We start from the raw sequence: 15450 nt of genomic DNA, 5'->3' as shown, positions 1-15450 counted from the left end.
GTATAGTAATGTGTTTTAAAAGGTAACTCATCCAGTGAGCTAGTACAGGGTAAGCAAACTACAATCCATGTAGTTTGTATGGCCCACAATTAAGAGTGGTTTTTACATTTTTAAAGAATTTGAAAGAAAAAACAAAGAAGAATGTGCGACAGGGATGACATGTGGCCCGTAAAGCCTAAAATATTTACTATCTAGCCCTTTATGGAAAAAGTTTTTGCTGACCACTGATCTAGAAATACACCTGACTTGCCTGTAATTACTCCTGCTCATTGGATAATTGAAATTATCTATTTCCCTGAATAGTTTAATAGGCACTTACCCAGACCAGTGACTATTCCCTTCCTTGAAAAAGAATTGTTAGGCCTGGCTTCAGAAGAATTTGAGTGACACGTAAATCTCTTCTGGGCTCTTTGGCTCTTGGCAGTATCTCACACAGATAACCAGATACAAATGAGTCGTTTCTTTCCAATTATAATCCTTCATCAGAGGTCTGTCGGGATTGAACATCTGGTGAAGTAAGATGTCATTCAGAACTGGGCTCTTAGCATATTTGAAGAATGTTAATTGCTAAGTGATGGCTGAAACAGAAGGGCTTAATGTCCTTAAATTGCCTTAAATGTACATGGACTCAGAATTTTGGAATTGGAAAAGGTCTTAGAGATCATCAAGTATAGCACAGGTCTTAAGAACATGGGCTGTGGAGCCAGACTGCCTGGCTCTTCTGCTTAATCCTCTCTGTGTCTCAGTTTCCTCACCTTTAAAGTGGGGATAATAATAGTATCTATTTCGCAGAGTTTTGTGAGTATTAAATATGTTAACATTTAACATTAACATTTGGTTAACATTGACACATAAAATACAATACTGTATGACACACTGTAAATGCTCATAAACATTATTCTTGTTTGTATTGCTATCATTTTTTATTATCGTTTTTATTGGTAGTAGTTTCATCTCATTTTATAGTTAAGGAAACTGAGGCCCAGAAGAGTTTAATGATTTTCTTCACTTATGTGATAGGCACAGTGAATTAATTCCCAGGATCTTGGCTTTTAATTGCAATGCTCTTTCCCTGTTATAATATGTTGTTTTTAGTTGTATGTTAGTGGGTGTGGGAGAATTTTTAATAGAAAAAATATTTGGTGCTTTTTGCATAAAATAAGAAAAGCTAAGTAGAACATCATTAATCATTTCTCCTAAGAATCTTAAATCTAGTTATAGTCTTTTATTATTTGGATATTGTTAATTTATAGGACTGTCTCTTATCTCTGTCTTCTTTTTCCTCATCTGCTCTCAAATTATAGATTATTTCATAGTCATCCCTTTTTTTCTAATTGAGGTGAAATTCACATAACATAAATTAACCATTTTGGAGTGTACAATTTGGTGGCCTTAGGCACATTCACATGTTGTACAATTACCACCTCTGTCAAGTTGCAAAACATTTTCATCATCCCAAAAGAAAACTTTGTACCCCTTAAGCAGTCATTCTCCATTTTGCTGTCCTGCAGCCCCCTGACAAACATCAATCTGTTTTCCATCTCTATGGATTTACCTATTTTGGGTATCTCAAATAAATGGAATCATACAGCATGTGACCTTTTTTTCTGGCTTCTTTCATTTAACCTAATGTTTTTGTAGTGCATCCACATGTCATATGTATCAGTACTTCATTTCTTTTTTTGGGCTGAGTAATATTTCATTGTCCATCATCATAGCTCACTGCAACCTCAGGCTCCCGGGCTCAAGCGATCCTCCAGCCTCAGCCTCCCAATATGCTTAGTAGCTGGGACTACAGGCATGTGCCACCATGCCCTGCTAATTTTTCTATTTTTTGTAGAGACGAGGTCTGGCTTTTGCTCAGGCTGGTCTCAAGCTCCTGGCCTCAAGCAGTCCTCTAGGCTTGGCCTTTGAAGGTGATGTGATTACAGGCAGGAGCCACCATGTCCGGCCAAACTTAGTTTTAATACCATACAAAAACTTTGCTTCTGTATAGTTGTGTTCACCCACCTTTATGTTATTATTGTCACAGTTTACATCTTCATAATTACATGCTCATCAAGACAGATTTATAATAATTGTTTCATGTATTTGTGTGATTGATTCATTTTTAAGTGCTAAACCAAGCAGACATTCTTAGGATACATCCAGTTAGTAATGACATATTATTGTTTTATCCTTGTAAATGTATTGCTGTTTCAATGTGTTAATATTTTGCTAAGGATTTTTGTGTCTCTATTCGTGAAGGATGTTGGTCTGTAATTGCCTTTGTGAGTGAGTGCGTGTGTGTGTGTGTGTGTGTGTGTGTGTGAGAGAGAGAGAGAGAGATGCCTTTGTCAAGTGTTGGTGTCAGTATTGCTGATCTTATGAGTTGGGAATTGAAGGAGTTTGTGTAAAATTGGTATTTCTTAAATGTTTGATAGAATTCATTTGGACATAAAGAATTTTTGTGTGGGGGGGAAGATTTTCAATTGCTTATTCACTAAAAAAGTAGATGCAGGGCTATTTAGATATTGTTGTTTCATAGTGTGTCAGTTTTGGCACTTTGTATTTTTTTAAGGAATTTGTCTTATTAATCTTTGTCAAATTTATTAGCATAAATTTGTTCAACCTAATGTCCATTTAATGTCTGTAGCAACATAACTTTTAATGCTTATACCAGCATTATAGCAAACACTTACATGGTGCTTATTACATACCTTTCATTTTATAAATATTAACTCTTTTAATTCCCACAACAATTTGTCAGGCAGATGCTATTATCATCTCCATATTACAGGTGAAGAAACCAATGTTAAACTAAGAGAGCTTAGGTGCCTTACTTAAGATTACAGAGCTGGTGTGTTAAGGGCTTAAATTGGAGTCCTGGTGGTTTCAGTTCAGAGTCTTTTTTTCTAAATTACTGTGTACTGTTTCTTTCTTAAATGGTAGACATATCTATTCTGTTCTTCTTGTGGAATTGTGCTATGTTCTCTTTAGAAACTGCCCTTGCTTCCTTGTACCACTCAGTGGAAATATTTTTTCTTATTTTCTAATCAGCACTTGGCATGCCCTTTTCCCCCATAAAAACATTACATATGGTGGCTAAGCATAATTGAAATATTATTTTTAATACTCTTCTTCAGTCACATAATATGTTAAAAAAAACTTCTGGAGCTTCTTTGGGAAGATCAACACAATTTATAATGTGAAACATTGTTTCTGTGGGATACTGTGAGAAGAAATTCATTTAAATTCACTTGCCTGAAAGGATTAGACTTCATTTGTATGGAAATTATACTTAACTTTTTGGAATCTCTAAAATTTTAAATTTACTTGGGTGTTCATAAGTCATATTTTTAAAAAGACAAGCATGATTAATTTGTGCACAGATTTTGTTTAGTTTTGATGAATTTATTGATTAATGTCTTTCAGGGTTATTCAAATGCTCAGAAGAACATTCTTCTTCATGTGGACCAGAACTGTGTTCGTAATTCTTATGATGTCTTCTCTTTGCTACGGTAAGAAACTTCTTAGAGTCCTCCTGAATTCTAAAGAATCTTCCTCATTTTGAGTTTGTGACATTTCAATGTGAGAAAATGTGTGGGAGCTTTAGAAGTTGTTATTCAGGCTTAGCGTTTTTTAGTGCAAGCTTCATAAATTTTGTAGTTACAGTGATTCAAGTTTATCACTTTTACAAAGTTGTTGGGAAGCCATTTCCTTTCTCTGGACAGTGGGAGACAGTGTTTGGAAGCCAGTGATCTTAAAACAGGGACATGAGCTATTTTCTGGTCTTCTGTACTCTGTAGGACACCAACCAGAAAAATTTAGACTTATCAAAATCTTAACAACCACAGCATTACTAGAAAAGCCCTCCAACAACCCCAAACATGGCTTAGAGTTTTAACCTGCTCTTCGTCTTAAAAGAATCATGTTTGGCAAGCCAAAAAAGCTTTGCAGGAATGTAATGCTCAGAGTCTTAAATGCCTCAGCTCTGTATTTTCATAATGTCTGTGCTTAATTTTGAAACATTTGAAAATTTGGCTTTCATTTGAAATGTGCTAGATCATCAAGGACATTTTCCCAGGGGGCAAGCTACTAAAGTAAATGTAATGCAAAATAAACAGTTACACTCAACCTGTGGTCACCCTACTCAGACAGATTGTTCACTGAAATTAGATTTTAGCAGTATTTCCTAATGTTTACGTGACACGTGCATAAATTTCAGATATCATCCTCTATATATCTACTAGAGGAAGAGTCCAGAAGGATGCTAGGAGAAATGGTTATTTTATAAACATTATAAAATTGGCCTTTCCTTTGTGAAACTTGAGATTTATTATATTAAATACATGGTGATACAGAGTTTGGTCACATAGACTGTGTAAATTGCTTTTAAGAAGCAATGATTTTGACTAAAGCAACCACATACATTTTATGACTTTTGATTCTTATCTGAGAGATGCCTTCACCTTGACTGCTTAGGATGTGTAACAGAACAGAGAGGATTTAGTAATTAGAGGGTAGAGATAGAAAGCGGAAGTTGTCAAAATATTTTTAAGCCTATTCAGTTTGGGATACATTGAGTTTTAAATATTGAAAAGAAGTATGTCCAGAAATAGTTTGAAATGTGAGTAAGCCACTAATATTTCTAGACCTCTGTTTCCCTCAATAAAAAGAGAGTATAGATACAATAATTTTAGAGATATTCTCTAAGGATGAGATTGTGTCATCTTATTAGAGAAACCAGTAGACTTTTTAAAAAATGATAAGGAGAATAGAATTTGGGGGTAGTGTAGCATCATAGAAGCTAAAAGAGGGTAGTTTCAAGGGGCGTCGAAAGCTCTGTGATAATACAGAACAGGAACTGAAGAAAGACTGTTGGATCTTGTGAAGCAACATGTGTGATAGAAAATGCTTTGATTGATCTGATGCTGCCTTCTCCCTGATTTATCCTAATTCATTTAACCTCTCTGATTCTCCTAAAAAGTTTAAGCAGTGTTGTTACAAATTTGTGTAATTAATAAGCATCTTCACATCTATTATCTTATTCTTACAAGTTTTTTGTGTTCATACATCAGGGATAATATAATAGCCTTTGTCTTAAGTGTAGAAGCTGAGGCCAGGGGCATTAATGATTTATCTGTCTGAAGGCACACAGCAAGTTACGAGCCATACTAGAGGTTGTTTTCAACGTTTTCTGACAAGCACATTTTGTAGATCCTTTTGTGATAGTCTCATGGTCCTAAACTGGTGGTTATAAGGTACATATGACATAATGACAGAGAAAATTTTCTGAAAAACAGTGCCCTACATAAATGCAAAATTATTAAGCTAATTCGGTAGTTGCTCAATTATTTAACATTGATCTTATGATGATTTGGCTCTTGGGAGTTTAATATCTAGGATACCTTCCAGGTTTCTCAGGTTTGTCAGTAATTCAAACTGGTTCATTAACAGTGGTCTCCCCATCACCACTGTATAATTCATTTATAGCTAATAACACAGATATACCTTTCCTGAACCAGATCGAGTGTTTATCATCCAAATTACCTGAACTCAAGGAGTTACTCTGAAACTGGAAACTTTAAATTGTACTTATCAGAGTTAATGAGTAAAATGGAACTTTCTGTGGTAGTTCTCGCATACATTAGTAAAGAGTACCCATCATCTGCTCTATTAAATGATCCTCTTTTCCCAGTGTTTGCCGTGAGATATGTGAAGTGCTGCTGGGAAACTTAATTTTGTGCCTGTCACGTTAATCTGTTCATAGTTTCTTCTCTAACTCGGGCAACATTGTCCCTGGGTGGAATAATTCTTTAAAATACACCTTTTCTTTTCCTGATGCTTTTTGTCTTTTTAAATTTAATTTAGTGTTTATTTCACTCTTTTGTCTATTTTTAGTTGGGTTGTCATTCTGTTACTGATTTATAAGAGTTCTTTATATATTCCAGACATAGTCCTTTGTCTGGTGTTTTGCAAATGTTTTCTCCCAGTTGGTGGACTGCTTTTTCATTTTCTTTTCTTTCTTTCTTTTTTTTTCTCTGAGACAGTCTCATTCTGTCACCCAGGCTAGAGTGCAGTGGCATCTTTATAGCTCACTGCAACCTCAAACTCCTGGGCTCAAGCAATGCTCTTGTGTCAACCTCCCAAAATGCTGAGTCGCGGGGACTACTGGGCGCATGCGCCACGGTGCCTGGCTAGTTTTTCTATTTTTAGTAGAGGTTGGATCTCGCCTCTTGCTCAGGCTGGTTTTGCTCTTGCCCAGGCTGGTCTTGAACTCCTGAGCTCAACAGATCTCCCACCTGGGCCTCCCAGAGTGCTGGGATTACAAGGCATGAGCCACTGTGCCAGCCCACATTTTTGGTTATAAAATTGCTGCTACTTGATCTGTCATTTTAAGTAAAAACACCACAGTCTGAATTCTTTATGATCACTTAACTCTATAAAATTCTCAGTGCTGCTTGGAGTCAGAATTAGAACCCAGGTCTCCTGATTCTGTTTTTTGAGAGTATATTATAGTTAGTAACTTTCATTGTACTGTTGTGCCACTAGCATGCATATATTTCCTCTACTTTTTGTGTGGGAGTGTCACAGAAAAATAGGAAATCTTGACTAAGGCAAGGACTTTGGAGCACCTAAAACCAGGGTGTTAAAGCTCCTTCAGATGGATGTGTTGTACTGTTTTATAGGAAAACAGTGACTTGGGATTTTACTCAGATACCTTGGCCGATAGTTAAGAATGTAGGCTGATTTCAGTGGTGCCAACGTATTAGCAGCTCTTCCCAATTTACATTTAATATGTGATGATAATTGAACTTTTGCTTCTTAACCCTTGGAAATCCCTGGATTAAGGGTTTGTTTTTAGGTAAACAGACATGTAATTATGAGTCACTTTACTCATTGTTGTATTTGATACTTTAGGATGTTCACCACAAGGTGTCAATGTTGTTCTTTAACTGGCATTTGAAATTTTATTTTATTTTACAGTTTTGGGGTGAGAAAAGTAGGAGACTTTAATGGAGTATGAAGCAGTGTTATAAATTATAAGTGAACATTTGTTTTTAGAGGTTAACTTTTAAAAGCCTCTGCTATTATTTATTCTAGGTTAAGGAATAAAGGCTTATTAGATAGATTTCTAAATAGGCTTTTTCCTTTAGATTCCATTGTTTTTTTGTTTTTTTTTACCTTATCGGCGATAGGAAGTTATTGAGAGATTATAAAGAGAAGAGGAGTGACATGGTCAGGTTTGCAATTTAGAATTCTAACCATGGTGACAGTGTGGAATAGTCCTGAGGGATGAGACTGCAAGCAAGGAGTCATCCCTAATCCTACCTATTCTCTGAGAATAAAAGATTATTTTTGATGTCATAAAACTCGTTTTTTAATTTTTCCTTTCATACTTCATAAAAGAGGTACCTCTGTTATGGTGAGATAAGTGATAATAATTCTGGATTTCTTCTGGTATAGATTTTTTCCCCTTCCCCCTTTAAATTGTCCTGTTTTCCCCAGTTTAATAAGTGGAAGTACAGTGGAAAAATCAAGGGCTTTGGTCCTCCACCTAGGTTCCAATGCGGAAACTGCCATATGCAGGTAGACTGAATGTAAGACTTTGGGCCATTTACTGAACTTTTGTATGCTTCAGCCGACTTTTGTAAAGTGAGGGTAGTATTTGTGTCATACTTTTAGGAATATTGTGAGAATTAAATAAGATAAAATATTTGAAAGATCCTAGGACAGTTATTGGTATAGACATGCAGTAAATATAGTTTTCTTCTTCCCCTTTACGTCCCCCATCTTGGACTTAGCTTTCTCCTCTAAACCAGTGTTCCTTTTTTAGTTACTACTAGTTTTTCTACTTTCAGCATAATTTCCCTTTCTCTTCTTGCCATGCTGGTATATACTACCTCTGCTTTCTAAGTTACCTTTGTTAATTCTAAATAGTTATAATAAAAAAAATGTTTAACATGTATGTGTATTTTTCTCCCTGATGACATAAAGAGCTTGTTGAATGAAGGGATTATTTTATATGGCTGTATTTTCTTCTTTCTTTCTGTCTTAGCAACAATTCTTGGTTATTGTTGGAGTTGCGTTGACTCTTGTGCTTATTAGGACTCTTCTGCATTACTCTTTCTCCCTGCATACTCTTTTCTGTTACCACAGCTGCAACTGACACATCTACATGTGAATAACTCTCAAATCTGTATCTCTAGTTCCCACTGCTCTTCTGGATTTCCAATCTTTATTTTCCAGTGACCACTGGGCATTTATACTTTCTTGTCTTTGAGGACCCTTAACCCTAACGTGTCCAGAGCCATACTCATTAGTTTAATCCTCTTCTTCCTTTTCATTTCCCTGGTTTGTCTATTGGTATTATCACCATCCCAGTCTCCCAAGCTGATAATCATTTTGGTTTCTCTCATTCTTCTTTCCTCTGTGATATATATAATTGGCTATAAGTCCTATTGATTCTTTGGTAAAGTGTCTCATCCATCTACCCTTCTCTGTTCTTATCTCTATTTTCCTGGACTATTTCCTGACCTCCTAGCTAGTCTCCCTACTTCTAGTTTTTCTTTCATGCAATTAATAGCTGCTATTTATTGAGCACTTAGTTTGTACCAGGAGCCATTCTTAGTGCTTTACAGTAATTAACTCTTTTAATTCTTAAAAAAAACCTATGTGGTAAGAATTGTTCCTATTCTTATTTACAGATGAAGAAATTGAGGCACAAAGCAGTTAAGTAGTTTACCCAAGGTCTTTCTACTAGTGTCAAACCCAGGCAGTCTAGCTCCAGAGCCTATCTTCTTAACCAGTATATATCTATATCTATATCCATATCTATACCTTAAACCAGCCTTATAATCATTTATACTGCTTTAATACAATTCATCTGCCATACTGCTGCCAGAGTGATGTTTCAAAAGATATATCAATTTTGCCACTAATCAGGCTTGGAAATCTTTGAGCTGTCATGTACTGGATAAAGTTTCACACTTCTTAATGTGGCGTTCAAAGGACATTGTTCAAAACACTTTCATAGGGACTATTGTCTTTATTTCAAGTCTTTCCACCTGCTATCTATGTAATTAATTAATAGATATCATTTATGGAGGACGTAAGGTGTTATAATCAGTTCTTCATTGTCTGTTTCTCCCTCCCTTCCTCTCAACACCCCCAACCTGAGAATTCCTTCAGACAAGGAACTTGTTTTATTGACCTTTGTATTAGCCCTATCACAGTGCGTATGATATATATCAAGCAGGTAATAAATGTTATTTTTCTTGATCAAATTGAACTATTGTTCAGGTTATAGAGAACTAGGGTTTTGTTATTCCTTATTGGTTTCTTCAGGTTACAGAGGACTAAGGTTTTGTTATTCCAGTTGGTTTGGATCTGGTAAAATGAGGGTTAAAAAACATTTTTAAGGTTAGTATCAAAAAAGTGTTGAAAATGCAATCAGATCTGTGAACCTTCAGCTGCTTCTTTCCTTCTGCCGCTGCCCTCCACACAACATGTAGTGAGATTTTCAGGATTTTGGGACTTTTAATCCTACTCTTTATGTGGGTTTTTCTGGAAGATCTTTATTTGGCTCTTTAGAAGCAAATTTTCCTTTTCCTGCTTTAATAGAAAATACTTTGACCTATAAAAATTCAATTTTAGAAGGAAAATACTCACAAATTATTCTTAGGGTAATGTTTAGAAAACAGATGGGATGAAAAGTATAAGGGCATAACTATAATCTTTAAATTATGGATGTGATAACCAACTTTTAGGTTGCAGGAAGAGTTTTCTTTCCTCCCCACTTAATGAGCTTTCTCTAAGTGGTAATTGCAACTCTATAGAATACAGCTAAGAACCCAGCTGTAAGCAGAAGATGTCACAAAGTTTTTGTACTAAAATTCCTATAGTTTTCTTTTCATAGTAGAGACTAGGCTCTTGCCCAGTTTCTTTGTTTGCATTTTATTTTATTTTATTTTTTTTTATTTTTATTTTTATTTTTTTTTTTGAGACAGAGTCTCACTCTGTTGCCCGGGCTAGAGTGAGTGCCGTGGCGTCAGTCTAGCTCACAGCAACCTCAAACTCCTGGGCTTAAGCGATCCTACTGCCTCAGCCTCCCGACTAGCTGGGACTACAGGCATGCGCCACCATGCCCGGCTAATTTTTTGTATATATATATTTTTAGTTGTCCATATAATTTCTTTCTATTTTTAGTAGAGACGGGGTCTCACTCTTGCTCAGGCTGGTCTCGAACTCCTGACCTCGAGCGATCCACCCGCCTCGGCCTCCCAGAGTGCTAGGATTACAGGCGTGAGCCACCGCGCCCGGCCTTGTTTGCATTTTAAATAAGTTAGGAGAGGAATTAAGAGGATTACCATTGAGATAGACACACTGACAGCAAGAAGTGAAAGCTGATAATTTGCTGTATTTGTTATATGCTCTTTGATTCTGGAATATAGCCGAGTGATAAATCATTTAGCTACTGACCTACCTTTATGGTCACTATGTTTGGATTCTTATATTGTTCTGTCTCACTAGTAGTGCAATAAATGTATGAGTACAAGTGTCCTTTTTATATATTGTTTTATTTTCCCTTGGGTAGATAACCAGAAGTGGGATTGCTTTATCATATGGTAGTTCTATTTTTAGTAGTTTGAGAAATTTCGATACTGTTTTTCATAGAGGTTGTGCTAATTTATATTCCTACCAACACTGTATAAGAGTTCCCTTTTCTCACATCCTTGCCAACATCTGTTATTTTTGTCTTTTTACTAGTAGCCATTCTGATTGGTATAAGATGATATCTCAATTTGGTTTTAATTTGCATTTCTCTGATTAGTGATATTGAACATTTTTTTGTCCACGTTTTTATTGCAGCACTATTCACAATAGCAAAGGTATGGAGTCAACCTAGGTGTCCATTAACAGAGGACTGGATAAAGAAAATGTGGTATATATACACAATGGAATATTATTTGGCTGTAAAAAAGAATGAAATCATGTCTTTTGCATCAGCATGGATGGAACTGGAGGCCATTATCTTAAGTGAAACACCTCAGACACAGAAAGACAAATACTGTGTGTTCTTACTTACAAGTGGGAGCTAAAAATGCTCTCATTTGTTGGCATTTGTCTTCTTTTGAAAGATGTTGGTTCATGTCCTTAACTCACTTTTTAATGGGGTTAATTGGGTTCTTTTGTTGTTATTTAATTGTTTGAGTTCCTTGTATAGTCTGGATATTAGCCCCCTGTCTGATATATAGTTTGCGAATATTTTCTCTCATTCTGTAGGTTGTCTGTTTACTCTGTTGATTATTTCTTTTGCTGTGCAGAAGCTTTGTAGTTAATTAAGTTCTATTTGTTTAATTTCATTTTTGTTCCCTTTGCTTTTGAGGTCTTAGTTATTAGTTTTTTGCCTAGACAATGTCCAGAAGAGTTTTCCCTAGGTTTTCTTCTAGTATTTTTGTAGTTTCAGGTCTTATATTCAAGTCTTTAATCCATCTTGCATTGATTTTTGTATATGGTAAGAGAGAGGGGTCTACCAGTTTCATTCTTCTGCATGTGGCAATCCAGTTTTCCCAGCATTGTTTATTGAAAGGATGTCCTTTCCCTAATGTATGTTCTTGTTGAGTTTGTCAAAATCAATTGGCTATAAGTATGTGGCTTTATTTCTGAGTGCTTTCTTCTGTTCCATTGATCTGTCTCTATTTACCAGAACCATGCTCTTTTGGTAACCATAGCCTAGTAGTATAATTTGAAGTTAAGCAATGTGATGCCTCCAGTTTTGTTAGTTCTGTTCAAGATTGCTTTGGCTATTTGGGTTCTTTTTTTGGTTCCATATGAACTTTAGAAAAATTACATTAGTATTTTGATAGGGATTGTATTGAACCTGTAAATTACTTTAGGCAGTGTTGTCATTTTAATGGTATTAATTCTGCTGATCCATGAGCATGGAACATTTTTCCATTTGTTTGTGTCATCTACAATTTCTTTCATCAATGTTTTGTAGTTTTCCTTGTAGAGATCTTTCACTTCCTTCGTTAAATACATTCCTAGGTATTTTATTTTAAAAAGGATTTCAATCAAAGTTTAAAATAAGGTAGTTTTGGTATTTAATATAAGTTTTGGTTAAACAAAATTTGTATTTATGTGCAGTAGCACATTTTATTCTTATTTATTCATCTGTCTCTCTCTACATATAATATAGATACATTTATGTATGTATACATACACATAAACACACACACATTTTTACAAAACTAGGATTTAAACAAAATACCAGAGTAAATTTAGGTGAATCCATCTGGCATGGGTAGAACTGGAGGCCATTATCTTAAGTGAAACAACTCTGACACGGAAGGACAAATACCACATGTTCTCACTTATAAGTGGGAGCTAAATAATGTGTTCACATGGAAGCAGAGTGCGGAATGATGGACAGTGGAGACTTGGAGGGGTGGAAGGTAAATGACGAGAGGTTGCTTGGTGGGTACAATGTGTGTTGCTTCAGTGACATATGCACCGAAGGCCCTGACTTCAGCACAATGTAATATATCAATGTAGCAAAATTGCATGTGTACCCCATGAATATATGCAAATAAATGGGGGAAGAAAAAAAGATAACCTTTCTAAAACCCTTTCATCTTTCTTAAGGTGAACTCTTTTACTTTTTTGGCTTGCCTTCTTCCTTAAACCAGTCTCCCCCATTCCTCTGCCAAAAACCACCCAAACACAGAACATGTGTCCATACGACCCCATGTCACTCATTCACCCATGTTAACAATCTGAACTCTATCCATCTGTATTTTTCCCATGGTCTTTATGTATATGTCATAGATATGATTTTTATATATATGTATGGTTTTATATATGGCTATTTACATTTATAGTTTAATATATGCTTTTAGTATATGACTTTATGTTAAAAGTATAATTATTAATATATAAATATGGTTTTAATTATTGTTTTATAGAATTGGAGTCGATCTTTTATATGTGACTCTATATCTTGTTTTTCTTGTTCAACATTCCATGTACAAATCACTCCAATTCACTCTTTTAATGGCTTAATAGTCTATGGTGAGGCTATACCATATTTATTCAGCTGTTACCCTGTTGATAGGCATTTAATATTAACTCTGACTCTGGTTTTTTATGTTTGTTTGTTTTGAAAGTATGAACAATACTGTAGTAATTATGTATGTGTATATGTATATATGTGTGTGTGTGTGTGTGTGTGTGTATATATATATATATATACACCCTTATTTTTATGATGATTTTATTTCCATGGATTAAATTCCCAAGAGTGGGATTTCTGAGTCAAAGGGTATATGTAGTTTTAATTTTCAGAGATACCAGATTGTTTTCACAAAGGGCATAAATAATATATGGCCTTACTCTTTACCCTGAATCCCTATTGGCAATAAGCATCATTATTTTTTGTGATTTTTACTAATCTGATGAATGTAAATAACACTTCAGTGTTGTTTTCATTTTTATTAGTCTGGTACAAATTCTTAGTTTGAGCTGCAAGTGGAATTTAACATCTTTTCTTGAGTTTGTTAGCTATTTAGTGTATTCTTCTGTGAATTTGCCTATTTGTATACTCTACCTATTTTTTAAAAATTGACTTGCTTGCATTTTTCTCATAAATTTTTAAGAGTCCTTTGTATTTTTTCCCAATTACTTCTTAACTTACTATACCTTATACAAAAAGTTTATGTGTTATATTGTATAATTCTCCTATACCATGCTCCTACCAATATTTTCTAAGTCATCTTTAAGATTTATATTATTCTACTTTTTAAATTAAATTTAATGCAATTTGGAACTTATTCTTAAATATATTTTATAGCTATTCCATATCTGGTGAAGTAGAGATTAATTTTCTTCACAGTTGTATTCAGTGTGCCAGCACTTTCCTTTTCCCACTAAATTTAAATACTACCTTTGTCATATATTAAAAGTGGCATACACTGGGACCTATTTCTGGATTCTCTTTTGTTTTCTAATCTTTTTGTCTATTCTTTTATTACTTTCAGATTCATATAATTACAGTGGTTTTTTTGGTATGTTCTAATATCAAGTAAGGCAAGTTCCCCTTTTACTACTCTTTTTTTTTTTTAATTCTATTTTTGGCTATTCTCACAACTTATTTCTTTTATGTGAACTTGAAGATTATTTTATCCTATTGTAAAACATCAACCTTATTGGAATTTTAATGGAAATTTTTGTATGACTTGAATTTTATATTAATTTGGGGAGAGCTATCATTTTATATTAGTATTCCCATCCAAGAACATAGTATGTCTTTACATTTGTTCGTATTTTATTTTATTCCTTCAGTAAGATTTTGTAGTTTTCTTTATATGGTTAATTGCCTTTCTATTAAATTTGTCCTTAAGTATGTTACAGTTTTTACACTATTTTGTATAAAACAAGTCTTCCATTTCCATTCCTGTGTGCTTATTGCCATTATAAGGAAAAACTATAGTTTTCAGAAGATCTTATATTCTGTGATTATATCGAATTATTTTTCTTGTTGTTTTTTTAAGGAAGGTTTTTTTTTTTTGCATACCCTTATTATCAATCATCAGTAAAATGCTTGTCTTCTGTAATGTTTATATTAATTTTCTAGTCTTACTGCATTTACTAAACTTCTAGAACTTTCAAAATAATGTTGAAAAGTAATAGGTATAATGAACATCCCACTTTCTTATTTTAATTGAAAATATTAGTGTTTTGCTGTTCAGAGTATTTTCTGTTAATTTTGAAAAATATTTTAAATAATTCTTCCTCTTAATGCTTTTTACTAGGAATGGATGCTGAATTTTTTGAAATGCCTTTCCACATTTATTAATATTATATTTTTCTTCCTTTAATGTATAATTGTAATAAAGGATTTAGATTTCCTCTTATTGTATTACTGATTAATTATAGATTATTCTTTTGATCATTACGTGAGATTAGTGCATATTTGTTGTAGCAGTAGTTGTTGTGCTTTGGGGGAAGAGGGTTAAGTAACCATCTCTCCTAAGATCTTAAAGTTGGATTGTGAAGCTTTCTGTCTTATTCTATGATTCTAATCTGTAAAATGATGATAATAATAGGATCTGCCTCATCAGGTTGTTGGGAGGATTAAATGAATTAATGTAAAGGGCTTAGTACAGTGCCTGAATCATGTATCAGCTATTAGCATCATTGCCATCTCAAACACATGAAATAATTTGGGGAATTTTTAGTTTTTTAAAGGTTTGTTAGAACTGAGGTGTTAAATCATCCAGTTCAGGTGCTTTTTATGATGGTAAATCTTACCATTCTAATCCCTGTATTGGTACTTGCTCTATCCATTTTTTTCCTATTTTTCCTTGTTTTATTGTTGGCAATTTGTTTTTTTAGTAGGAAACCATGTATTTCCTCTAGATTTTAAAAATTATTGCCAAAGCAATGCATGCAGTAACTCTTAATCAT

The 15450-nt window shown here is 34.3% G+C and overlaps 1 protein-coding gene across 3 annotated transcripts in view; it reads left to right on the top strand.

Annotated features, from left to right (window-relative positions):
• UVRAG (UV radiation resistance associated) overlaps nucleotides 1-15450 on the top strand; it is a 281364-nt gene that overhangs the window by 74629 nt on the left and 191285 nt on the right. For all 3 annotated transcript variants that reach the window (XM_069470994.1, XM_069470993.1, XM_069470992.1), the window contains one exon: nucleotides 3415-3500. In XM_069470994.1, coding sequence (XP_069327095.1) covers nucleotides 3415-3500 — 86 coding nt within the window. The remainder of the gene's footprint in view (nucleotides 1-3414; nucleotides 3501-15450) is intronic.

The sequence above is a fragment of the Eulemur rufifrons genome, chromosome 6 (genome assembly GCF_041146395.1).
Source record: "Eulemur rufifrons isolate Redbay chromosome 6, OSU_ERuf_1, whole genome shotgun sequence".
NCBI lineage: Eukaryota > Metazoa > Chordata > Mammalia > Primates > Lemuridae > Eulemur > Eulemur rufifrons.
The sequence above is the reverse complement of the archived record's forward strand: the minus strand, read 5'-3'. Positions and strand labels throughout refer to the sequence as shown.